A 27,347-nucleotide genomic window follows, 5' to 3' on the forward strand; every position below is an offset into this window, starting at 1 on the left:
ACAGAATTGCTCTACTTGGCCTCTATCTAGAAATAATGATATCCAGCTGTTCCAAAGGCAGGATGATGTTCATGATTCAACATGGACAGACCAATACCGAAGTTCTCAAGCTGTTCAAATAGTAATTGGCCAATCATCCATGCAGACACATACATGTATTTCTTATCTGTGTAATTACACTAAAATGTTTAGAAACAGCATGCACTAATCCAGCATAAAGCATTATTTTAAGATACACCTTCTGCCAAAATCTGAATTATTTGGGAAGATTCACAGACTTATCTGACTGAAAAGGGGATGGGATACGTGTTAAATTTGTATTTTAAATTTCTAAATGCCCGGTAAAAGAAATTTTAGGCGCCTGTAGTCCCAGCTATTCAGGAGGCTGAGGCAAGAGAACGGCATGAAACCGGGAGGCGGAGCTCACAGTGAGCCGAGATCGCGCCATTACACTCCAGCCTGGACAACAGAGCGCGACTCCATCTCAAAAAAAAAAAAAAAAGAAAGAAAAAAAAAGAAAGAAATTTTATCTCTTGCCTAATCTCAAAGTCCTTGAAGTATTCCCTTCTGTTGTAGTCAATTTAATTTGCTTGTTACTAACTCCCCAGATAACTCTAGGGGAAGACTTCTCCCAAATGTTGATTTTTCTGCCCAGTAAAATAAGAGTACAAGTATCCAGTCCACTGGCTGGCAACCCTAAGGGTGAAAATGTAAACTGCCCAATTTCATAAGAAAATTGTCTTCCACCTCACTTCTCCATAACTTTTTTTTTTTTTTTTTTTGTATTTTTGAGATGGAGTTTCGCTCTTATTGCCCAGGCTGGAGTGAAATGGTGCAGTCTGGGCTCACAGCAACCTCCGCCTCGCGGGTTCAAGCGATTCAAGCGATTCTCCTGCCTCAGCCTCCCGAGTAGCTGAGACTACAGGCATGCACCACCATGCCCAGCTAATTTTGTATTTTTAGTAGAAATACACGGGGTTTCTCCACGTTGGTCATGGCTGGTCTCAAACTCCCGACCTAAGGTGATCCGCCCGCCTCAGCCACCCAAAGTGCTGGGATTATAGGTGTGAGCCACTGTGCCCAGCCTACAACTTAATCCATCATATACATAATTTACCAAGTAAAAGAATGAATAAAACGAAAGTTGGAGAGAGAAACACATTTGCAGGCATCAAGCATGCCTTGTCCAGAAGGATGGGATGAGAGAGAGATTAAAGCTGTATTGCAGTGAAGGCACCTGAGCCCCCAGGAGTGCAGGGTGATAAGCCAACTACGGATAAAATATATTTTGGAGAAAAAAAGGAAAACTGGAAAATAGAAGAGTGCTTAAAAAGCTACCTGTGGCTTAATGAACTCTCCTATCAGTCCTTAAAATTAATTTGTTTTGAAATGGAAATCCAGATCCCCTTGGCTACATTTTATGTTTCTCTGAGCTTCTGTCACTGCTGTCTGGAAGAGCAGGAAGGGATGCAAAAAAAAAAGATGCTATCATGCAGGAAGCCAAAATCAATCAATTTGGTCATTTGCTACTTTCTGTTTAATGTCATAAGAATAACAATAGATAACTTCAGACTTGATAACTTCATACTGATGACAAGCATCTTTACAAAATTAATCCGATTCCTCACTATAATTAGCTCTCTTGTAAGGTTAAATAATATAAAATTAAAAATTACTGGGTGAGTAAACCACAATTATACCAATTTTGAACTCTGAATAAACAAATTGCACATACACTTGGCAAAGAGAAAACAGGGTAAGAACAGAAGCAATGAGTCAACTGGCTTACCAGAAATCAATGACGGGGAGGGGTGTGAGGGGACAGAGGACTAAATTTACTGCTAACATGAATGCAGTTTAATATTAGGCTATGATTAACATAAACCTGAAATTTCAACTGTGAATTGCTGTTATGCTACAAATATGTATAACCCACAGCACAGTAATGCCCTGGGGCAAGGTAAAGGGCAGGAAATTTCACAATCCACTCCCTGCTCCCTCATCAAATCTACAGCAGAGGAAAGTGTTGAAACAAGTTTTAGGTGCCAGGCTTAGCCTTTTGTTTTTCAGTTGAATATTTATGTTGACATGCCAACTTTCTCCTATTAGTTATGTAGTGTTAGTTTTTTTTTTTTTTGGCGGGGCAGGGGTTGGTGGGGGCGGTCCTTTGAACTCAGATTCTCTCAGGAACCACTGCAGGAAATGAAGTGATTCAGAACTCACCAATTATGAACTAACCTTCAATGCCAGAGGCTTTAACAGTTTGTAATAAAAATTCAGTTCAGATCTCAAGATCAGATAAGTCTGAAAAAATACTTCAAGGTCATCCGAACGAACATATTCTACTGGTACTTTATATAATTGTATTTACCTGTTCCTAAAACTTTCCATGAAAGAAATGTTGAATTTTCTTGAGAAATAGTTTTGAGCAAAATGTCAAAACAATTCTCCCATGCTCAGTATACTTTTGAGTATACTCTGAAAATATTTCTTCTTGTTTTCCTGCACTTACCTGTTAGTGTGCCCACACACCTGTATTATGGAACATGTTCAATAACTCATACACATGTAACACAGAAGTCTGCTTTCAGTTCACTTGGACCAACGTGGTTTAACTCTTGCTGCTTATTAAATGCTTTGCAAGTTAATATAAGAACATACGCTAACATTTTATAAATGTGATGAAAACTTACTCATGTTGGCCACTTTAGAAAGTAGTCTATCAGTCCTCAAATAGTTACACATATTATCCAGCAATTTCACTCCTATATACCCAAGAGAAATGCAAACATGTCTACATAAAAACTTGTCCACAAATATTTATAATACTCATAACAGCCAAAAGACAGAAACAACCCAAATGTCTATTATCTGACAAATAATGTGGTTTATCTATACAATGAAATATTATTCAGCCTTAAGAAATTCTGATACATGCAACACGGATCATCCTTGAAAACATTATGCAAAGTGAAAAAAACCAGTCACAAAAGACCACATATTATATAATTACATTTCTAAGAAGTGTCCAGAACAGGCAAATCCACAGAAACAAAAAGCAGATTTGTGGTCGCCTAGGGCTGGGGGGTAGGTAGGGAATAGTTAAAGGGTACACATTTATTTTTGAGGTGATGAAAATGTTCTAAAATTGACTGTGGTGATGGCTGCATATAACTGAATATATTAAAAACTACTGAATTACACACTTTAAATGGGTGAGTTGCATGTCTGTGAATTCAGTGAAACTGTTATTTTTTTTAAAAAAATCTGTTCTGAGACATGAGGCACTTGACAGTCAGCAAACATCTTCCACAAAGCTTTTCTGGTCAATGGTAAAAGGTTTAGCAAAACTAAACATCAATTTACTTCATTGTAATTGGAACCAGCTTGCAGTATTTTGATATGTACATTTCTAAAATGTGAATGTAGTTTAAGAAAACACATCATTACATCAGATATTCCAGGCAGCCTGCCATGAGACATTTTTACCAAAAAAAAAATCTTAAAATGAATCCATTTAATCAAGCTCAGAGTGTATGTTCTTTCTTGTTGCCTCAACTAGATGCCACCATCTCCCCTAAAACTCTCTTGTTAAACAGTACTGGATATGATTAATTCACCCATTAAGACAACAAATAGGCCGGGCGCGGTGGCTCAAGCCTGTAGTCCCAGCACTTTGGGAGGCCGAGACGGGCGGATCACGAGGTCAGGAGATCGAGACCATCCTGGCTAACACGGTGAAACCCCGTCTCTACTAAAAAAATACAAAAAACTAGCCGGGCGCGGTGGCAGGCGCCTGTAGTCCCAACTGCTCGGGAGGCTGAGGCAGGAGAATGGCGTAAACCCGGGAGGCGGAGCTTGCAGTGAGCTGAGATCCGGCCACTGCACTCCAGCCTGGGCGGTAGAGCGAGACTCCGTCTCAAAAAAAAAAAAAAAAAAAAAAAAGACAACAAATAGTCGAACCCTTATTGTGCACCAGGCACTGTTATAGTCGCATGTGCGTGGAGAGAGAGAAAGACAAGAACAAGACGAAGTCCCTACTTGTCGTGCTTACAATCCAAGGTGATAAGATAAACAATAAACAAATACCAATAAACAAATACCAGTTTCAGAAGCTTACTGAAAATGGGGCACTAGCCAGGCCTGGTAGTATGCTCCTATAGTCCCAGCTACTGGGGAGGCTGAGGTGGGAGGATCATGAGCCCAGGAGTTCAAGGCTGCAGTGACTTATTATCACACCACTGCATTCCAGCCTGGGCAACAGAGTGCAACTCTGTTTCTATGCATTAAAAAACAATTTTAAAATTAAAAAAATATATACAACAGGGTGCTGTGCTATGGAGGGGTGTCATTTCAGATGGAATGGCTGGGAAAGGAAACTGCTCTGAGGAAGTGATATGTGAGATGAGTGAAGAAGGTGCCAACCACACAAAGATCAGGGGAGAACATTCCAGGTAGAGAAAATAATTTTTGAATGGCACAATCAGGTGGAGGCAGTGATTAACTGTGTTCTGCTGCTGACCAACCTTTCTCTGTGATTCTCATTTACCAACGTAATTCAAGGATATCTGGCAAAGGTAACTTGCAAATTGTGGCTGGACTAAGAAGTCTTATCTACCTCAGACCATTAAAAGGTCACACAAGTCTTCAACAAGAAGCAGCCATCCCCGGTTAAGCTCAGCCTCAACTGAGCTTTCCCTTCTTTTCTTGTGCCTCTCAGCAACTGTTACCTGTACCATTCATTCTTTCAACCCATATTGTGAAGGGCACTGTGATAAGAATCCTGGGCCTTCCAGATGAATCAGACATACACCTGATAGCCCTTAAGATAGGAAATAATCTAGTAGCACAAAAAAATAGGCATAAACAACAAATACACAGTAGAAAGTGAAAGTGGGCCATAAAAAAAGGAGCTATAAAATGTAACAGTATCCAGAGATTACTTCCAGCTGGAGAATCAGCAGAAGTATATGGGGTAGGAGCACTGGAGTAGGGAGACTCTACGAAGCCTGAGATTTGGACAAGTGGAGGGAAAAATAAATTTATTTGTTGTATCCCTAATTAACTTCAAATGTACAACTGACCCTTGAACATGGGTCCATGCACAGTTTGAACTGCATGGGTCCACTCACATGTGGTTTTCAATAAATACCGCTAGCCCTCCATGTCAGCAGGTTTTGCAGGGATGAGTGTGGGACTTGAGTAAGCACGAATTTTGGTATCTGCTGGTGGTCTGGGAACTGATCCCCTGCAGATACCAAGGGACGACTATATTTTAAAATATTTTCAGCTCCCCAACCAGGTGATAAGGAGGAAAGGCCTGATGCTCTTTATAACTCTCTGTGATATTCAGCATAGTACTTTGCAGAGCTGGGCAATTCATTTGTTGATTCCCTGTAGGAGATGGGGTGTCAATTTCAGCACTGAAGGTAAGGCTAAATTACTCTTCCTTCATAAGGAAGTTTTGGCCTTTGAAAAGATGATCCCCTAAAACCTCTTACTATATCATTTCTCTCTCATTTCAGAGGGACATTCCTAAGTAGTTTTAGTTTTTTCTAAAACTAAAATATATATATTATGTGCTTCTAATACATACATATGTTTGCACACGTATTCGTGTGTGCGCACCTGTATCACTATACCTTAAGTTTGGCATCTCACAAAATCATTTTAAATTTCCACAGCTAAACTGATATATTTGTACTTGAGAGAAAATATTTTTTCCACTGATCAAACTTTCCCAGTCGGTCCCTCAAAAATCCCTTCCCATTACCAACAAAACATCTTAAACCAGAAAAGAAAGGCCAAATAACATTTTTTAAGGTAATGTCTCAACATCTCCAAAAAATATTCCATGGCCAAACTCACCATAGAGAGCTGTCCAAGTTTGATTAATTACATCTAGACACACAGTTCCTGACCTGAAACAGATGGAAAGAATGGCATGTTTTTAAAAATTAGAAAGTTAGTTGCATGTATCTGGCAACTAATTTTACTTATCAAGAGAAATACTTTTAATAGATCTGTGAAAAAAAGAATCCCAATTGGGGAAAACTATGATGAGAAACAGAATAGTACAAAGTCTTAAAGTGTCACCTTACAGACTGAAAGGGGAAAATAGTAACTATACAATGGAGAAACCAGACAACACCTGAACCAGGTGCTGAGAACACAAGGGGCAGACAGACCTTGTATGTCTCTGAATGTGATACCCCAAGAAAGATACAATCTTACTTTGTAGTTTTCTGGCCTTAAGCGTGTTCATGCTCTGAATCTAATGAACAGGAAACATCAGACAAACCCAAATTGAGGAACAATCTATAAAATAATGGGTTTATATTATTTTAAAATGTGAATTTTATAAAAGAAAAAGGCAGGCTGAGGAACTAATCCTGATTAAAGTAGTTTAAAGAAACCTGACAACTAAATGTAATGTGTGATTCTAGACTGGATCCTTTACTGAAAGAAAAAAGTGCTAAAAAGTAAGTTACTGGAATATGGCAGTAGATTAAATAAAAAGTATTGCATTAATGTTAAATTCCTGAATCTGACAACTATATACTGTGGACAGATAAGAGAATATCCTTGTTAGGATAACTGATACAACAAAGTATTAATATTAAAGGACTAAGGGGCATGATGTATGTATATATACAACCTACTCACACAGGGTTCAGAAAAACCTGTTAGATATGCTTGTGAGAGACAGCAAAACTTAGTGCCATGACAAATTAAAACCGCATCCCAAATAATAATATATTCTAAACAGCACTAGAAGTATAAAACAGGATATGTTGGAATATTTTAAAGTATCATTAATAAAATATTAGAAGGAAAGAAGGGGATAAATAAGATTCATTAACTGAATCTATAGTCATTTTGCCTTACTCTCAAGAATCGAGAAAATACAGCTTGCAGTGAGCCGAGATCACGCCACTGCACTCCAGCCTGGGAGACACAGCGAGACTCCGTCTCAAAAAAAAAAAAAAAAAAAAAAAAAGGCCGGGCGCGGTGGCTCAAGCCTGTAATCCCAGCACTTTGGGAGGCCGAGGCGGGTGGATCACGAGGTCAGGAGATCGAGACTATCCTGGCTAACATGGTGAAACCCCGTCTCTACTAAAAATACAAAAAACTAGCCGGGCGTGGTGGCGGGCGCCTGTAGTCCCAGCTACTTGGGAGGCTGAGGCGGGAGAATGGCGTGAACCCGGGAGGCGGAGCTTGCAGTGAGCCGAGATCACGCCACTGCACTCCAGCCTGGGAGACACAGCGAGACTCCGTCTCAAAAACAAAACAAAAAAAAAAAAAAAAAAGAAAATACTATAAGGTCTGAAAACAGTCAATCCATAGACTGAAAACACATCTCTGAATTGTGTCTACACAAAGAGAATTGAGATGCGGAATATTACTACTGTTTGCTGGATAACAAGAAAAATGAAGGACCCAGTCACGACAATGGAAAAGACTAAGTGGTACAATAGCAGAATGTGAACTAAGGTATTGAGGACCTCATATCCTTTGGATTCTATCATTTACATGACCATTCATACAGTCCTAACTCCTGATAAGGTCCAAAACGATAACTGAGGCTTTTTATAACAGAGAGAGAAATGCTAATCAAGAGCAGTTGCTGCTAAAATTTAAACATTTTAAAATAGTTACTTACGCTTCATCAATGTTGGGATGGAAAATTTTATTCATGAATCCTGTAAAAAGAGATGTTAATTAGCAGCAAAAAGTGTCCAGAGAACAATTAGTTTTTTAAAGTATTGCAGTACTGGAAACAATTTCAGTATTGGGAAAAGGTGATAATACTTATAAATCACTACTTTCAACCATAGATCTTTGGTTACTGATAAACATTATATTCTCCTGATAGCTCCAATTACTTAGAATACATCAGCGTTCTATTAACAAAAAAAGCAAGCTGGGAGAAATGCAGCTTCTTATACAAAATAATCATTAAAGCAACTGTTTTCTGAGCTATGAAGATACTGCCCAAAGATAAATTATACTACTAAATGGTTCATAACCAGTGTCATGATAAAAGTCTGACTCTCCCTCCCAGAAGTTTTATTGTTCAAGCTCTAAATCTGGAGGTTCTGCATTTGAACTTCTCCTTCTGAAGCTCACTTACTGGTATCACTTGGCTACACTGTGCGCGGAACATGAATGAAACTGTTGAAATGCTAAAGGAATACCACTTCAAACCACAAAGGATTTCATAAGAACAGTGACCAAAATATTTCCTTTAACATTAGTCCACTCATTCAGGGAAACCCAGTTTTGATTAAAATTGGGGCAACCAAGAAATGAAGCAAGGAGTTAAAAAAAAAAAAAAAAAAACAATCTCTAAGTTGGCTATATCTGTTGGAGGTTTAAGTTTTTAAAACTTTTCCTAGCAAACCAAGTACACACTTTAATAGTTATCTGGCCATTTAAACTTCAAGGAGAAATTAATAAAACCAGAGATTCAATCAGTCAGTATATATGCAAATGGCAATATTCTAAAGCAGAGATCCATTGTCAAAGGTGTCATTTTGTCATCCCTATCACTTCATTTCCTTTTAGGACTCTCATTCTGTTCCACACTTTCAGTATCTGAAGTTCCTTATTAAGGTGAGTATCACCACCACTATCTCCGACCCCCACCCTCCCTCACCGCCATCCCCATAGTCTCTCTTTCATTCATTCAGCTTGGCATTCACAATGCCTACACTGCAGGCATTGTGCTTGGATAGGGTACAAAAATAAGACAGTTCACTATTCTTGAGGAGGTCACTGTGGCAGTGGGACAAGAGACACCAATAAATAACTGCAATCTGAATAAAGTATTGACACAGTAGGGGGAATAAAACAGGAAGTCAGGAAAGATGCAGAGAAATGGCACTGGAGGAGCCTCAAGTGAGGTGCTACAGAGACTGTCTCCAAAAACCTCAGAAACTTCCCCTGAGTTAGAAAACAGGAGATAAGAATACCAAGTCCAAGTAGTCCAGTCTTAGACCACTCTAGTCACTCACACTTTTAGCTTTTGTTTTTAAATGCTCTGTGTTGAAACAGCATAATCTTCTATCTACCACAATCAAGAGGGCCCATGTGATATTTAAGTTACTCTGATGAAAAAAAAGCTTTGTGTCCAATATTAATTTTTCATTAAGGAAATTAGTCTAGATTTAAGAAGCATGTGGTTTATGAAGACATTTTAATAATGGGAAATGTTCATGTCTTGGTATTAAGAGGAGAAAAATTAGGGTAAAAAAATTCTATATAACTTTAGAAAAATACTAATACACATGTCCCAGATGACCCATGAGAGTATTTGTTGCAGTATTATTTATAAAAGCCAAGAGCCAAATTCAACCCTGTCAATGGATAGGGTTGGATAAAGGGGAGTACATCCATCTACTTGAGTCCTACGTAGCCAAGGGTAATGAAGTAGATCAATGTGTATCAACTTGTATACATCTAAAGCTAAGGTTTGTTTGCGTTTTTAAGTTGCAGGATGTTATATTTACAGCCTGAGGTTATTTAATAAACTAAAACAAAGCAATACTACCTATTCTCCATGGTAACAAGTATAGGAAAACTGTACTGAACCAACATGTACCAAATTTGCAAAAGTAATGGTTTCAGTTAGGGCACCAGGGCTGGGGTCATGATGGGAATAGGGAACAGAATGGGAAACAGTGGTTAAAAATGACTTTATCTGGCCGGGCATGGTGGCTCACGCGTGTAATCCCAGCACTTTGGGAGGCCAAGGTGGGTGGATCACCTGAGGTCAGGAGTTCAAAACCGGCTTAGCCAACATGGTGAAACCCCGTCTCTAGTAAAAAGAAAACAAAAATTAGCCGGGGGTGGTGGCATGTGCCCGTAGTCCCAGCTACTCAGGAGGCCGAGGCAGGAGGATCACTTGAACCCAGGAGGCGGAGGTTTCAGTGAGCCGAGATAGCGCCACTGCATTCCAGCCTGGGCGACAGAGCGAAGCTGTCTCAAAAAAAACAAAAAAAAAGACTTTATGTAACACTATTAATATATTCATTTTAAAAAGGGACAATGTGCTTGTATATTATTTTTTTACACTATTAATATATTCCTTTTAAAAAGGGACAATGTGCTTGTATATTATTTGCTCTGTTTAAAACATATGCACATAAATAAGAAACTGAAAGTAAGTACAAATGTTAACAGTGCAGAATTCTTAGTGGTGGTAGGATTTTCTCCACTGCACTGTTCAAATCTCATCACACCTGAACAGAACTAGGACCACAGCAATAGGAAAAGGCTAGAAAACAGGTGTCGATGGCTGTCATCTTTGAGAGATTCTCCCATTATTTCTACTTGCACTTTTGGCTCTCTGACATTTCTACAATGTGTAATTTTAATAGTTGAGAGTAAAAAAACTTTCAAATAAAAAGTTATACATAGTTTCAGCTGGGCACAGTGGCTCTCCCCTGAAATCCCAACACTTTGGAATCCTAAAACAGGCGGATTACTTGACGTCAGGAGTTTGACACTGGCCAACATGGTGAAACCCCATCTGTATGGAAAATACAAAAATTAGCCGGGCATGTGGTGGCACACCTATAGTCCCAGCTACTCAGGAGGCTGAGGCAGGAGAATTGCTTGAACCTGGCAGGTGGAGGCTGCAGTGAGCCTCTGCAGATCATGTCACTGCACTCCAGCCTGGAAGCCAGAGCTAGACTCCATTTCCAAAAAAAAAGTTATACATAGAATCAAATATTCTAAAATAGACTTAATTATACAAACATTAACTAGTGCTGCACTATTTTAAGAAAAAGTCAGTAAAACTAACCATTTTATTTGAAAACTCATATCTTAACACTCTTATTCAAATAATACAAATTCATTATCCTCCCCCTAAAATCAGAGGAACCTCAGGTTATAAGGTGCATGGTCCTCAAAATCAGTTATATATAGGAACATGCTGCTATCACTACTGCAGGGAAGCTTTCTGATGAGTAGGGAACAATGCTGAGCCACTATGTGGTTTAATGCAAGAGAATGGTCCTACTATATGAAAAACATTGCTTGAAGCTACTATTAAGAATTAAGGCCGGGCGCGGTGGCTCAAGCCTGTAATCCCAGCACTTTGGGAGGCCGAGACGGGCGGATCACGAGGTCAGGAGATCGAGACCATCCTGGCGAACACGGTGAAACCCCGTCTCTACTAAAAAACACAAAAAAACTAGCCGGGCGAGGTGGCGGGCGCCTGTAGTCCCAGCTACTCGGGAGGCTGAGGCAGGAGAATGGTGTAAACCCAGGAGGTGGAGCTTGCAGTGAGCTGAGATCCGGCCACTGCACTCCAGCCTGAGTGACAGAGCAAGACTCCATCTCAAAAAAAAAAAAAAAAAAAAAAAAAAAGAATTAAAAATATGTTCTTGATACTTAAATTCTGCCTCTGTGAGAACTCTCAAAACTAACACTTAATGAAGCACGTCTATGGCAAAAGTTCCCAATGCTGGCTACAGATGAGAAGCACTGGGAAGTTTTCATTTAAATAAACTAAAACCAATACTCAAAGAACTCTGAGAACACAGGACTTAAGGGGAAATACCTGTAAGGAGAGGTCTTTAGAAAAAATAAGTCCTGGACCGGGCGCGGTGGCTCAAGCCTGTAATCCCAGCACTTTGGGAGGCCGAGGCGGGCGGATCACGAGGTCAGGAGATCGAGAACATCCTGGCGAACACGGTGAAACCCCGTCTCTACTAAAAAATACAAAAAAAAAAAAAACTAGCCGGGCGAGGTGGCGGGTGCCTGTAGTCCCAGCTACTCGGGAGGCCGAGGCAGGAGAATGGCGTAAACCCAGGAGGCAGAGCTTGCAGTGAGCTGAGATCCGGCCACTGCACTCCAGCCTGGGCGACAGAGCAAGACTCCGTCTCAAAAAAAAAAAAAAAAAAAAAAAAAGAAAAAATAAGTCCTACATTAGAAGGTCACCAGCATTATGGAGAAAAACACAGCAGAGGAGGGGAACAGAAATGGAAAGGTTGGGGCGGGGTGGCAGTTTTAAATGAGATGGTCAGTAAGGGACTTGCTGAGAAGGTGAGTTGCTTTGAAGGAGGTGAAAGAGGAGCCACCTGGTACCAAGAGGAGAGGAGAAGGTCTCTATAGCGGGAACAGCCAAGTGCAAAGTACATTAGGAGCTTGCCTGATGCTCTGAAGTTTTTTCCTGAAACTGAAGGGATTTGAGAAAGTACAGAAAATGAGAAGTGATGTCACAGAGGTGATCAGCATTCGGGGCCCTTTTAGGGACGTTGGCTTTTATTCTGAGGGAGATGGGGGGCCACTGAGACTAGTGCCTGAACAGTGACATATTCACATACTTGGCTTGTTTAACAAATAGCTTGTGTCCTAAAATAGGTTAGTTGGAGAACAGCTCAATCAGCTCACCTGAGTGCTGGGGAATGGCAGATCTCAACCTAAACGAAATGGGAATCCTACAGGGCATTACGCTTCAACAATCGGATGCCACGGGGCATTTAAAGGTGTTAAGTCAAAAAAATAACTATGGTAAGCTTTAAATGTTTATCAAAATGGTCTCTGAAAGACTAAGGTGGCTCCCTCATTGGACATGGCCTGAAGAGCACACTTGGAATTAACAGTGTCTATACAGTTTTCAATTAAATCCAGATTTGGCTTAGTTGAGTACAGGAATAAATAACAGAACCAAAAAGGACTTGGTAAACATACACTTTAGTAATAAATGGTTTGGAGCTCAGTCTCCAGTGCCCCTGCTAAGTATAGAACATCATCTGAGCACTAGGACAGAGTGCAGAATCACACCACGAAGAGCAAAGTACTCAACAGGGACGTGGGTTCTAGCCCTAACTCATCAACTGCAGGCCCTGGGCACTGCACCTCATGGGGTCTGTTTCCTTAGCTATGAAGACAAATAGTTGAACTATATGATCTCCAAACTCTCCTCTCTTACTCTGTTTCTAAAGGCCCTATCAGCTCTAAAAATCTGGCATTTAATAACAATGGCAAGCACTCTGAGAACAGAGGAATTAAGGGGAAATATCCAAGAGTTAAGTCCTTAAAGGAAATTAATTCTGTAAGGCAGCATTTTTAAGTACAGGAATTTTCTAGAGAATACAAAACCACCAACATGATAAAATACCATAAGGAGCCACAAAACAAACCCTCCGACTCTTCCAAAGTAGGCAGAAACAGTTTATAATCTTGCCTTTGAGGAATGAACACAACCAGACCAACTCTATCAAGAAACTTCCTACTTTCTAAACTAAAATGATCTCTTCCAATACCAGGTGTTTTTTGGTTTTTTTTGTTTTTTGAGGCAAGGTCACTTTGTCACCCAGGCAGGAGTGCAGTGGTGCACTATCAGCTCACTGCAACCTCTGCCTACTAGGTTCAAGAGATTCTCCTGCCTCAGCCTCCCAAGTAGCTGGGATTACCACAACCAGCTAATTTTTGTATTTCTTGGTAGAGACGGGGTTTTCACCATGTTGGCCAGGCTGGTCTTGAACTCCTGACCTCAAGTGATCCACCCACCTCAGCCTCCAAAAGTGTGGGGAATTACAAGCATGAGCCACTGCACCCGGCCCTCAGGCTTTTTTAATTGTTAGAAAAATATCCAAAGCAAATACATGGAAAAGAGCATATCTCCTTGACATTTGTTCTTAGACAAGCTGTGGGCAGTGTTTCTGGCAAAGCCATTTACATTCTGGATAATGATGCCAACAATGGAGCTCCTGGACAAGGAGAAGGGAGACAGAGAAAGAACGGGCCAGAAATTCAGAGAAGGAATGTTCTCAGGACTGTGTGTGTTGGCCCTGGCATGTTCTCCTTCCTTTTGGCAATGCTATCATCACACTAATGAATATGTCTGCAACAAGAGAATTTTCCCAACACTTGTTTCCATTAGACCAGGAACTATTTTCAAGATATTTTAAGAGAACATATTTTGAAAACTGCTTTTATGGCAACATAAGTAGAAGTAGCAGGTTATTTTTAATCTACATGATTTAAGATTTTATTCACTACCAGGCATTTTCTTTTCTCTTTTTTTTTTTGAGACAGAATCTCACTCTGTCACTCAGGCTGGAGTGCAGTGGTGCGATCTCGGCTCACTGCAGCCTTCACCTTATGGGTTCAAGCGATTCTCCTGCCTCAGCCTCCCAAGTAGCTGGGACTACAGGCACCGGCCACCACACCCAGCTAATTTTTTTGTATTTTTAGTAGAGATGGGGTTTCACTGTGTTAGCTAGGATTGTCTCGATCTCCTGACCTCGTGATCCACCCACCTCAGCCTCCCAAAGTGCTGGGATTACAGGCGTGAGCCACCGTGCCCGGCCACTACCAGGCATTTTCTAATGACATATTTCAGTGATTTGACCAGATAAAAATCAGAACTCCTTTAAGTTTTTTGGACAGTTATACTCTGGCGTAGTTCTAGCACTCGTTAAAGGGGATAAGGAGGATCGTACAACAGGAATAAATATCCAGCTAAAAAGCTTACCCTCTCTGTCCTGCATCTTTTAGCAGAAGGGAATTAGGTAATTTATAATTCTGGAGAAGGAATCCAGATCACACTTAGTTGATGTAAAACTATTATCATATACCTTAAAAAATAAAAAGCACAGATTACAATAGAAAAACATGCCTTGCTTTTGCTTGTTTCACTCCAATACTCAACTGCTCTAGAATAACAAATCTCATGACCCATAGGCTAATAGGCAGTGAACATAAATAACATTGTGCTAAGTCATGCTGAAAACTGGTTTTTATTTCAGCCTCTGTGTCCAGTTCCAGGAAGGGGTCTATATAGAGTTGTACACACTTCTGAGTAACTTCAGACATTGGGGTCAATATGTAAATAAATGAGGCCAAGCTTCACCTATTTTCCATCTTTGTTCCCTTTATTTGAGAGGATAATGATCAAATTTGTGGGTAGATGAAATACTTTGGGCCAATCACCAGAAATTTCACCTGGAATTATCTTGACAAAATGAGAGGTTAGACAAATGACTTGTGAATCAAAGTAAATCCACCCTATGATAAACAGGTGAAGAGCACCAAAGGCCAAAACAGCAGCTACATCCCAGGGATAAAATGAGCCTAGACTAAGGTGGCTCAGGCAGCTGTGGCTGATGCAATTTAATTATAAGCTTATGAATTCCTGTGAGAAAACAGTTAAGTAAATACATTAAGTTATTCTGATTGTCTATCTTCACAACAACTGCCCACATAAAGTAGAATATTCACAACCAAACTGATTAATTCTATTTTTTGAGTCAGTATAATTGTTTAAAATATTATTATTAAAGACTGAATCTCATCTTCCCTTGCAGTATCTCAGACTACAAATTATTTAAGGGTAATAACTTGGATCTCTGTTCCTAGCACACAGGGTGACCAGAATTGGGGTGTTCCAATTGAGTAAGTGGGAGGGGGGGGCTGCCAGCTCCACTAGTGACAGCCATTTGCCAGCCGTGCGCAGTACTGCACAATCTGATAGATTTTCATCTTACCTCAGACAGCCAGGCCCTGCCCAAGGCAGCCTGTGCCCAGGTAGAAATCTCTTCAGAAAGCTGAGCCTTTCCTACTCAGGAGAGATGGACCTGGGCCGGTCTCTTCTCGGGTGAGGAACCAGGCAAGGAGCTCACTCTCAATGCCCTGTGTCATATGAACTTCTGAACTCATCCTGTGTGTGTTCAGGAGAGCTAAACTCAAAAAGGGGTCCTCTTTTCTGTTTCTTCCTTTCTCTCTGATAATATGGAGTCTGAGGAATGGGCTAGATGGATAAGAAAAGTTCATTTATAACTAAGAAAAGGTGAAGTGTTATTATCCTTCAATAGCATAACCCTTCTACCAACCTAGTGGATTACAAAAACCTTTGGCCTATTTTCCTATGGTTTCATTTTTGGGAGACTAACTTCTGCCTTGTTTCCATAGTTTATCTTTCGATCACTTGGTCGTTCATATAACCACACTGTTGGGATCAGGCAGTATTTATTTTCATGGTCAGAGACAATACAGTACAGAACACATTGGACTTGAACTCACAAGACCCAACTACAACTCTCTACCACTCTTTTAGAGCTGAAGATAAATGTTTGAGGTGACAGATATCCCAATTACCCTGATTTGATCATTACGTATTGCATACATGTTCCAAAATAGCACATGTACCCCAAAAATGTGTGTAACTGATGTAACAATACATTTTTTAAAAGGACTAGGCTCCAGTCAGAATGCCTAAATGCCACTGTGTGAGCCTCTGGAGCAATCTACTTCATCTCTTTGCCTTTCTGTTCCCTTATTCCTAAAACTAGGTTAAATAATGGCATCTACACATCATTAATTGTGAAGATTAAATGAGTTAATATAGGTAAAGCATCTGAACAGTAACTGGCATACAGTAACCATGCAGTAATGTTAGAATTAGCTTAATAAGTTTAACGAACAAGTAATTTCATCTTGCTGTCCTCATCCTAAAACTGATTAATATTTACCCTATGTGTCCATCTCTTAATGCTCTTACAAGTGTCAAGAACATGAGAGGATATTATTATTTAGAGATATGTTTCCCGTAACTCTGTCACCCTGGAAATGGAAAATACAATTATAATTTTTATTTTTAATATTTATTATTTCTGTGACACAGCCCCAGGAGGTCCTGAGAACATGTGCCCCATATTTATTATTAAAAAGACCATCCTTTCTTGATGTGCAAGCAAAAATTAGATTAAAAAAAAATCCTGACTGCATTTGGTATAGTTAAAAAACGAGCACACACACACTAACCTGGAAGCCAGAAGACGGACTCTGCAACTAGTTAGTAGTCATACATCTCAGCCTCATTTTTTTCCATCCTTAAAATCAGGCAAATTGGATGTCATAATCTCTAAATTTCCACTTAACAACACAGTTTTCACCAACACCAGGAATATAAGCAAATCTCAAACTGTGAACAGGTTTTTAGAAAGAACTAAGACACTGCTTTTGTTGTTTCCAAAAGAATTTCAGTTTAAAGAAAAAGGAAGCCAAAAATACTTGTTTTCATTATGACACCAAATCCTAAAGGGAAAAAAATAGATTTAATGCCAAAAAGATGTCAGAATAACCAGCTCAAAAGCTAGAGGTCATCCAATACAGAGTAGGAACTAACCTAGGCAGCAAGTTTGATGGAAGTTTAAATAGCAAATGAAAAGATTACATAATAATGAGCCATCAAAGGCAGAATTAAAACCGGCGTCAGTCAACTTCAAGAAAGAAATGGACAAGTCCTCTGATAGTAACAAGCACACGCAAAAGCAGGGTTATCCTTAGAGGTGGCAGCCTGGGGAAGGGAGTGGGAAAGCTACTGTACTATTTTTACTCTGGCTAATAGCAAGATGCAGGTAAATGAATTTAGACATTACAGCCTGCTCACGGCAGGTTTCACATTAAAAGGGACCATCTGACCACTGGCTTCTCTCACTGAGAACTTCAGCACCTGGCTTGGCCCCCAAGTTGCTCTCCGCCCCAACTCCTGTCATTTTTGGTGACAATACAGACCATACTCCTGACACCTGGGTCTTTTTTTTTGGGGTCGGGGGGGAGACAGAGTTTTGCTCTTGTTGCCCAGGCTGGAGTGCAATGGCGCGATCTCGGCTCACTGCAACCTCCGCCTCCCGGGTTCAAGCGATTCTCCTGCATCAGTCTCCCGAGTAGCTGGGATTACAGGCATGTGCCACCGTGCCCAGCTAATTTTGTATTTTTAGTACAGACGGGGTTTCTCCATGTTGGTCAGGCTGGTCTTGAACTCCCAACCTCAGGTGATCCCGTCTGCCTCGGCCTCCCAAAGTGCTGGGATTACAGACGTGAGCCACTGTGCCTGGCCTGTTTCTTAAGCTTCTCCTCAATGACCTTTCTTCTATTCCATTCCACTTCATGCTCCCAAGGACATACCCTGACCTTTGTTATTCTGTAGCCAGCATCTCTGGCTACAAAACATTCCCAATCACAAATTCAGACATCTCCTATCCTACCAATCAATCTCCTATCCTTGCCAAAAGCTTCCCACCCCAGGAATCACTAATTTTTTTCACTTGTTAAATGTAATCCACAGATCCTCCCATTTTCTTCCCACCTACCAGCCCTCTTATCTTCACTGGCTTCTTACTCAGCTTAAGATTTAAGAGCCATCACCATCCTCACTCTCAAGCAACCCTCTGCAAATCTCCTGTCCTCTCCCTTCCAAAATGCCCATCTAGCAAATCTACCACCGGAAGCATCATTCACATTTGTTCAACTTGGACTTGAGGGTACCACTAGGTAGGCATTCATTCACTCACACAAACATTCTTCTGCAGAACGGGCAATGTATCAGGCCCTGAGTAGTGAGTATTTGGGAGGACAGAGGTGGTGGTAGTAAAACAGACCCAGGGACTGCCTTCATGGAGTTCACATCTACTGAGCTGGCAGGGAGGAGAGACATAAGTAAACAAATATATACCAATTTATCTAAACATGCTCAACAGCCTTTCATGGACTCAGCATCACCTACAATCTTCCTTTCTCCTTTCTCTAGTGGCTTGCTCCCCCAGTCTCCCATGACTGTTACATTTTACCACGATCCTGCAAATCTACTTTCTTTCTCTCCCTTTGTTCCCCTAACCCTCTCCTCCAGTTCTTTCACTAAATAGCCATGTCCCTTTTCTTTGAGAAGATGAAAGTCAGTTGGCAGGATCCCTCATTTTCCATAAAAATTTCTAAACTCCTCCCTGCACACACACTCTTTCTCCCTGCCTCAACAGCTTGCACAAATGTTCCCCTCCTCTGAAACACCAGGCCTCTGGGTTCCGATCCTGCTCTCTCCTTCCTTCTCAGTGGTGATGCTCCTGCAATTCTCTTCCCAACTCCAGCATCACCAAGCTCTCCCTTTTCTAAACATCTCTCTACAATAAGCACTTTAAAATCCTTCAGAATCTTCCATTTAAAAATTAGAAACAGGCCAGGCACAGTGGCTCACACCTGCAGTCCCAGCACATTGGGAGGCCAAGGCGGGCCAATCGCTTGAGTCCAGCAGTTCAAGACCAGGCTGAGCAACATGGTGAAACCCATGTCTACAAAAAATGCAAAAAAATTAGCCAGGCGTGGTGGCCTATGCCTGGAGTCCAGAGGTCCTGGCTGCAGCGAGCCCAGATTACGCCACTGGAGGTCAGCCTGGACAACAGAATGAGACCCCATCTTAAAAAACAAACAACAGACCATCCCTTTATCTTCCACCCCCATTTGGATGATTTCCTTAATGGAGCCACATTTCTTCAGAGCAGCGTATGTCTAGAACAAAGTTTCCTGACTTTGGCAGCCTTGTCCAAGCCACCAGCATCTCTGGCTACAAAAGCTTTTATAACTGTGCTTCTATCCCGTCACTGTTTCTTGCCCCACAGCAGTAGAATGATCATTAAAACACAAAATGAGACCTTTCATTTCACTCCCCTGCTGAAGACTATGTAATCTTTCTACTACATTTAAAATGAAAGTTGAGCCTTTAACCTGGCCTACAAAGCGGTCTGTGAACTTGACCCTGCCTGCCGCTTGGCCCCTGTGTCATACACCTCACATTTTACACAGTTTTCCAGGCTGGGGCCTTTGTATTCAAAATTTCTTCTGCCTGGAAAGCTCTTACCCCTGATTTTGGAGGATCACGGCTGGCTTAATTTTTTTTTTTTTTAATCTTTTTAAGTCTCAGCTTAAATTTACTTTGTCAGACCCTTCCTGAATATCTGATCCAAGATACCTATTCTATCCATTAATTCTCTGCATAAAGCTATCAGAAGTTGTTTTTTTTTTTTTTTTTTTTTTTGAGACGGAGTCTCGCTCTGTCGCCCAGGCTGGAGTGCAGTGGCCGGATCTCAGCTCACTGCAAGCTCCGCCTCCCAGGTTCACGCCATTCTCCTGCCTCAGCCTCCTGAGAAGCTGGGACTACAGGCACCCGCCACCCTAGTTTTTTGTATTTTTTAGTAGAGACGGGGTTTCACCGTGTTAGCCAGGATGGTCTCGATCTTCTGACCTCATGATCCGCCCGCCTTGGCCTCCCAAAGTGCTGGGATTACAGGCGTAAGCCACTGCGCCCGGCTGCTATCAGAAGTTTTAAATTTTGCTTTATCTTCTCATTCCAAAAGAACATAGAGTATTAAGAGAGCAATTTGTTCACTTCTGCATCCACAGCACCCAGAATAACACCCAGCTCGCAGCAGGTATCCACTAAATTTGTGAAACTGATTAGAAGAAATGATGTAGGCCATAGCCAAAGTCTCAGCTGCCAGACATAATTTTTAAAAAAATCTATCCTGAAAAATGTCATTTTCAGAACACCAGTAAAAGAACTTTTAACAGTGGCTTATATTCTCATAGCATTATCTCTATTTATTTTTTTAAAAAAACCTTCCTTACTAGAAACTTGTTTCTCTTCTCTACTGGAATTCAAAAGATACTTATCATTGGCTGGGTACATTGGCTCACGCCTATAATCCCAGCACTTCGGGAGGCCAAGGCAGGCAGGCAGATTACCTGAGGTCAGGAGTTCCACATCAGCCTGGGCAACACTATAAAACCCCATCTCTCCTACAATACAAAAATTAGCTGGGCTTGGTGGCGCATGCCTGTAATCCCAGCTACTCGGAAGACTGAGGCAGGAGAATCACTTGAACCCGAGGGGCAGAGGTTATGGTAAGCTGAGATTGTGCCACTGCACTCCAGCCTGGGCGACAGAGCAAGACTCCATATCAGGAGAAAAAAAAAAAAAAAGATATAGATCACTACAGAGTAGCAATTATATAACTGTTTGGGACAGGTCTAAATTCATAACCACGGTTATTAGAGAAGTACATAGGTGATCTTAATGGAATTTTGCCTCCCCAGCCCCAAAATTCATTTTATTTGAGACGGAGTCTCACTCTTGTCACCCAGGCTGGAGTGTAGCGGCGCCATCTCAGCTCACTGCAACCTCTGCCTCCCAGGGTCAAGCAATTCTCCTGCCTCAGTCTCTCAAGTAGCTGGGATTACAGGCACGTGCCATCATGCCCAGCTTACTTATATATATATGTATTCTTTAGTAGAGACGGGGTTTCACTATGTTGGTGAGGCTCATCTCGAACTCCTGGCCTCAAGCGATCCTCCTGCCTCGGCCTCCCAATGTGCTAGTATTACAGGCGTTAGTCACCATGCCCAGTCCCAGAATTCATTTTATTTGCGAAAAGACAGTGGTACAAATAGGCCTTTGTTAAATGACTAATCTGAAACCTCTTGTGAATGACACACTCCTCTCTACTCCAAATACTGGCCCACCCCTGCTTAAATACTGCTCAGTGAAGTTACTCATGCTAGTTCTTGAGGGAGTAATTATGGAATGATTCCATCTAGGAAGATATAAAATAAAATGGTAGTCTAAGTTCTATAGTTAGTTTAGTCAAGCCATATTATAAACCTCCACTCCAAAAATAGTGTGAGGTCATTTCTGGCCAGAGTGAAATAAAAAATGTATAATGCCAGAACAGTCTACTATTCTGACAATAAAAAAGATTAACACAGTTCCCTTTACCACTTGCATGAGCTAAAAAAAAAAAAAAAAAAAAAAATTATCAGCTGGGCACGGTGGCTCACGCCTGTAATCTCAGCATTGTGGGAGGCCAAGGTGGGTGGATCACCTAAGACCAGGCATTTAAGACCAGCCTGGCCAACATGGTGAAACCCCGTATCTACTAAAAAACACAAAAATTAGCAGGGCATGGTGGCGTATGTCTGTAATCCCAGCTACTCAGGAGGCTGAGGCAGGAGAACTACTTGAACCTGGGAGGCGGAGGTTGCAGTTAACTGCAATGGTGCCATTGCACTCTGGCCTGTGTGACAGAGCAAGACTCCATCTCAAAAAAAAAAAAAAATTATGGCACACTGATTATCAGAGTATCTTTCAACTAAGAACCTATGGCAGACTGGGAAATTCAAGAGGAACTCTGACAGGCTGTCTAGTCTAGTGGAACAGGGCAACCTGAACCATCCTGATAGTTTGACCCAATTTTAAAGGCCACTAGTATAGCTTGGAGTATTTTCTTTTTTTTTTTTTTTTTTTTGAGACAGAGTCTCGCTCTGTCGCCCAGGCTGGAGTGCAGTGGCGCGATCTTGGCTCACTGCAAGCTCTGCCTCCCGGGTTCACACCATTCACCTGCCTCAGCCTCCTGAGTAGCTGGGACTACAGGCGCCCGCCACCATGCCCGGCTAATATTTCATATTTTTTAGTAGAGACGGGGTTTCACCGTATTAGTCAGGATGGTCTTGATCGCCTGACCTCATGATCCGCCCGCCTCGGCCTCCCAGAGTGCTGAGATTACAGGCGTGAGCCACTGTGCCCAGCCAGCTCAGAGCATTTTAACTATTGTATTGCCGTGACTTTTTCCATTTTGTCTCCATTTACTCAAATGGGTCTAACAAGTTCTTGCTTCATGCCACTGACATCAAATTCTCTTTTTTTTTTTAATTTTTTTTATTTCTTGAGACCAGTTTCACTGTCATCCAGGCTGGAGTGCAGTGATGCTATCTCAACTCACTGCAACCTCTGCCTCCTGGGTTCAAGTGATTCTCCCACCTCAGCCTCCCAAGTAGCTGGAACTAAAGGTATACACCACCATGCCCAGCTAATTTTTGTATCTTTTTTTTTAGAGATGGGGTTTCTCCATATTGCTCAGGCTGGTCTCGAGCCCCTTGGCTCCAATGATGTGCCCGCTTCAGCCTCCCCAAAGTGCTGGGATTACAGCATGAACCACTGTGCCTGGCCTCACATCAAGTTCTACAGCAGCCCGAGCTTGCTGCTTTTGTACCTGACCATTCTACCAACGCTCAGCAAACCATTCAGCAGTTCCTCCAGAATCCTGTTCTCAACTCATTTCTCTTACCTTCCCAGCTTTGGTATCATCAAATTGCAACCCAGATGCAATGCATACAGCCTGCTCCTAATAGAGGGTCCTCCTCACTGAAAATACGTAGATACAGATTGGTAGCATTTCACAAATTGGTTTCTAAACTTGTTACTTGAATCTTATAACACAGTTTTCTATATTTTAAGAAGTATAAATGATGACAGGGTTCCTTAAAGTTTTTTACTCTTAAAGTTATTTACAAAAGATTCTAAAATATTCTATAGTTCTATCTGAAATTAGGATACAATTCTGTTCATAGTAGCCAATAATCATTTAAATGTAAGATAAAATGACAACGTCTTAATTTTATCTGGAATGCTAGTGTTTAAGTAGATATGATATGAAGGAGAATATAATAGATCCAGAAGAGAACTTCTGGATGTTGCAAGATGTTTAACAGCTAGAAGCCCTGAATTTAATTATATATATATACACACACACACAATTTATACATACACACATATATATAGTGTATATGTGTGTGTATATGTATATGTGTGTGTATATGTATGTATACACACACACACATACATACACACACACACACACACACACACATATATATATATATTTTTTTTTTTTTGAGACAGAGTCTCGCTCTGTTGCCCAGGCTGGAATGCAGTAGCGCGATCTTGGTTCGCTGCAGGCTTCGCCTCCCGGGTTCACGCCATTCTCCTGCCTCAGCCTCCTGAGCAGCTGGGACTACAGGCAAACCGCCACCATGCCTGGCTAATTTTTTGTATTTTTAGTAGAGATGGGGTTTCACTGTGTTAGCTAGGATGGTCTCAATCTCCTGACGTCATGATCCACCCGCCTTGGCCTCCCAAAGTGTTGGGATTACAGGCGTGAGCCACTACGCCCGGCCCTGTATCTTTTATTAGAAGACTTTTATATTCTTTCTCCTTGGCTTAGGCTTATCAAAAGTATTCCCATTATTATTATAAGCTCTAAAGAGGGACCTTTTTCAGTTTATATGAAGAGATAAATGGAACAAGGGAAGGGGGAAGTGGAAGAGTCAGGCAGGAAAGAAAAAGGTGAGAAGTACTTGAGGTAACCAACCAAGAGAAGAGAAAAAGGGGGAAGAAAGAAGTGAAGAAAGTTGTGTGTAAAGACAGTATCTGAGATGGGCTAAACTCTGAGTAGAAAACAAAGGAAGGAAAACTGTGTGTGCACTTACACACACACATAATTAAAATTTAAAGGAAAAAAGAAGGGAGGCTGCCGGGAAACACGTGGGTCAGGCAGGTCCTAAGCAAGCTACCGGGGGGAATTCTGGCCGAGCCTGATGGCTTTCTAAAGCAAAAGACAGCAAAGTGTAGACTCAGACAATAATGCAGACAGGACAGTCAAAAGACATTTGCAATATGTTTAAAAATACTTACTTTTGTAATAAAAGCAAACATTGTAGACTATTTGGAAATTACAGAATAGTATGCTTTTAGTTTCCTTTAACTGAACAGCTATGGATAACATCAATAGTTTGGCATTCAAATGTGAAATGCATGGGAAAACATTAGAGTTGTAATATATAAAAAGAGACTTTCCTGTGCAGCCCTTCGAAGAGGGTGTTAAAACATGAGTAATGGCCGTAAAACATTTTATTCACTAAGATGTACTATCACTTAGCTACTTTATCACAGACTGGGTCATTTAGGTTGCTTCTGACTTTTAGGTATTATAACACTAAAATTCACGTATTCTTTTGACAGTGCAGATTGCTAAATTTTTTTTAGATAATTTTAAACTTTTTAAATAAAAATATTTGAAGGATATAAAATATTTACCAAGCAATACATAGTGGTAGACTGGCTATATCATAATACCTTTGCCAATACTGTTTTATCTGCCAGTTTGACAAATCATATACTGTACTATCGTTTTAATCTGCATTCTTTTGGATTAGACATAAAACCATTTTGTATCCTCTGCTTATTTTTTTTATTAAAAATTATACTATATTACCCTCTTCTATGAGATCATTCATCTTTATTTCACCCACACTGTAACTGCAAGTCTGTTTAGTGAAAGCTTTCACTTAATAGCTCAGTGCAAGTATCAAAGGCTAAAAACTGTGAACCCGGAGAAGTGTGAGCTATGGCAGTCTCTGCAGCAACTTCTTTGCATAAAACAAAATCTTCATGAACTGGGGATTACTTGGGGTTCTGAATGAGTATCTCTAAAGTCCTCATGCACACCTCGACAACTCTGAAGCTTTTGTGAAGACAATCTTTCTTGTAGAAACTTATTTCTTCCTTACACTCTATCTTCTAAATTGAGGTGCTGACTCACACCTCTCCTAAAAAACAATGGAACCATGCCATTAAAGTGCACGTAGTATTTTATTTATGTTCCTCTTCTCTCCTAACCAGTAAAGATCTTCCTCATGTCCAGCAGGATGCCAGGTACTCCGAGTTTTAACATACTGGTCATATCAAACATGCAGAATCCATTTAATTCTAGTATCTCATTTTCTAGAAGAGAAAACAATGGTTCAGCTGAGTATCTCTCTCATGGTCAAGGAGAACCAGGGCCAGAACTTCTGTCCTGATAACCAGTCCACTGACCAATCACACTCTCCTAACTCCTATACAGTAACACCCAGCAGCATTGCTAAGCACTCTAGGAACTAATGTTTCTGAATGAAAAACATAAAAGTCTGAATTTTCAAGTAAATCAGAAAAAGATTAAAATATGATTTATTTCAAAGCAGTCTCTCTGGAAAACTATGCAAATATTCAGCGATGTTATAGTTGATTAAAGGAGTTTTATAATTACTCTTTCAATGTGCCTAGAGGGCCAGTTTTATACCCCAATTGATATTACTCGTTTTTCCATTCACCTTATTCTTTGGGCTTAAATGACTGTTAGTCATTTCAAAAATTCATATCCAGCTTCAAAGCATCAATATTTGCCATCATTTATGATATTCAAACAGAAGTAAAATTCCAAAAAAAAGAGCTCAAAGTGTTTGAAACAATAATGGCATTGTAAGAGTAAGTTCATAACCTCCTAAGGTGTCTATTTATATTCCTTTTCTTTCCAAAAAGTAGCTATGCCACTATTTAGAATACCCATTCATTTGCAGATGCAAATTGTTTTAAAGGGACATCTCATGCAATCATGGAACTGAGAGCTTTCCAAAACTATATTTGGAGAGTGTCCCAAAGATGAGCATATCACATTATACTGAATATATATTTAAATATTCAGAGAGAAATGTCTTAAAGAGCATATGCCAGAATGTAAATAATGACACCCTTTAAGGGATAAGATTATGAGACATTTTGATTTTTCTTTACTTTGGCTTACAGATTTTCTTACATTATTCTAATGGATATGGGTCATTTATACAATTAAAATATACATCCATACACAAACACACGAAATAGAACAAAGTACACAGACACTGCAAAATTCCAAGATCCAAGCATTAAAGATGTTTGATCTAAATTTGCACAGTTGATTGTTTAAAAGCTCAAAATTTGGCTCAGGAAGAACAGTACACCTACCCAGATACAACAGGTGCAAGATTTAAAAAGAATGTTGAGATTGGGTTTATCTTACCTCCTCGTCCTTCTGTATAATTTTACACCTATCTATGCAACTCAAAAAGGAATCCTTGCCTTTTCTAAGTGAGCCACAACCTTTCCGAATGCTTAAAGCACATCTCAACAGTAATTACATTGTTGATGACCTGAAAATGGGTCACCCTCACAACTGACTGAAACTCTCTTATGCAACCTTCCTCTGGAGGAAACAAGAACAGCTTGTACAAATATTTCAGCTAAATCTACTTCCCTAAGAGAAGATGATACACATTTGTAGGCATTATCAAGTCTTGAAAGCACAGAGAAAGGCAAAAGAAAAAATTATGAAGAAGTTAAATTAGCTGAGTCATTTGTCCAAACCAAATTTCATATTGCATCATTAATTTAAGAAAGCATGCAGGCTTTTTGTGTCATTAGTTAATAAATAAGCAACATCTAAAGTTTAGACATTATTAACTAGAAAGTTATGATGAGATAATCATATTACCTAGAAAAATACATTAATATAAGGTCTGAGAAATAACTACATTTCTACAGGATGTGAAATTGCATAAGTTCACTGTTAGTTTCAACAAGCTCTATTGTTTTCTTCCTGACTAGGAATGTGGGGTTAACAAAACCAGACTTCGCATGCCAGTTTTTAGCCTTTAGGTAAGCAGGTATTTATGAAATGTATCTGAATGAACTTGCATGGTTTGGACTTCTATAAAGGCTTTAAATTCATATCACTAAACAGCATAAGAGTTTTAAATCGGTGAATAGACAGAAACACCCTAAAGTTAGAAGATGAATAAACTGGGGACAGGGAACCACCAACACAACAGAAAAGCCCTCTCAAAAGGAGAGGGTGTACAGGCATATA

General features: G+C 40.4%; 1 protein-coding gene and 1 long non-coding RNA gene across 3 annotated transcripts in view; both read right to left on the reverse strand.

Annotated features, from left to right (window-relative positions):
* Positions 1-27,347, reverse strand: part of UBE2H (ubiquitin conjugating enzyme E2 H) — a 120,835-nt gene that overhangs the window by 21,838 nt on the left and 71,650 nt on the right. Inside the window, exons 4-5 of one of the 2 annotated variants that reach the window (XM_045388364.2) lie at positions 7,664-7,703; positions 5,869-5,921 (exon numbers count right to left, since the gene is read on the reverse strand). The exons of the other annotated variant lie outside the window; for it this stretch is intronic. Coding sequence (XP_045244299.1) covers positions 5,869-5,921; positions 7,664-7,703 — 93 coding nt within the window. The remainder of the gene's footprint in view (positions 1-5,868; positions 5,922-7,663; positions 7,704-27,347) is intronic. 2 annotated transcript variants of the gene reach the window in all.
* On the reverse strand, positions 7,710-26,595 carry LOC135970232 (uncharacterized). The gene is made up of 2 exons (XR_010585833.2): positions 15,507-26,595; positions 7,710-14,597 (listed from the first exon to the last, which is right to left on the reverse strand). It is a non-coding gene; the product is annotated as an uncharacterized lncRNA (long non-coding RNA).

Source organism: Macaca fascicularis, chromosome 3, assembly GCF_037993035.2.
Source record: "Macaca fascicularis isolate 582-1 chromosome 3, T2T-MFA8v1.1".
Taxonomy (NCBI): domain Eukaryota; kingdom Metazoa; phylum Chordata; class Mammalia; order Primates; family Cercopithecidae; genus Macaca; species Macaca fascicularis.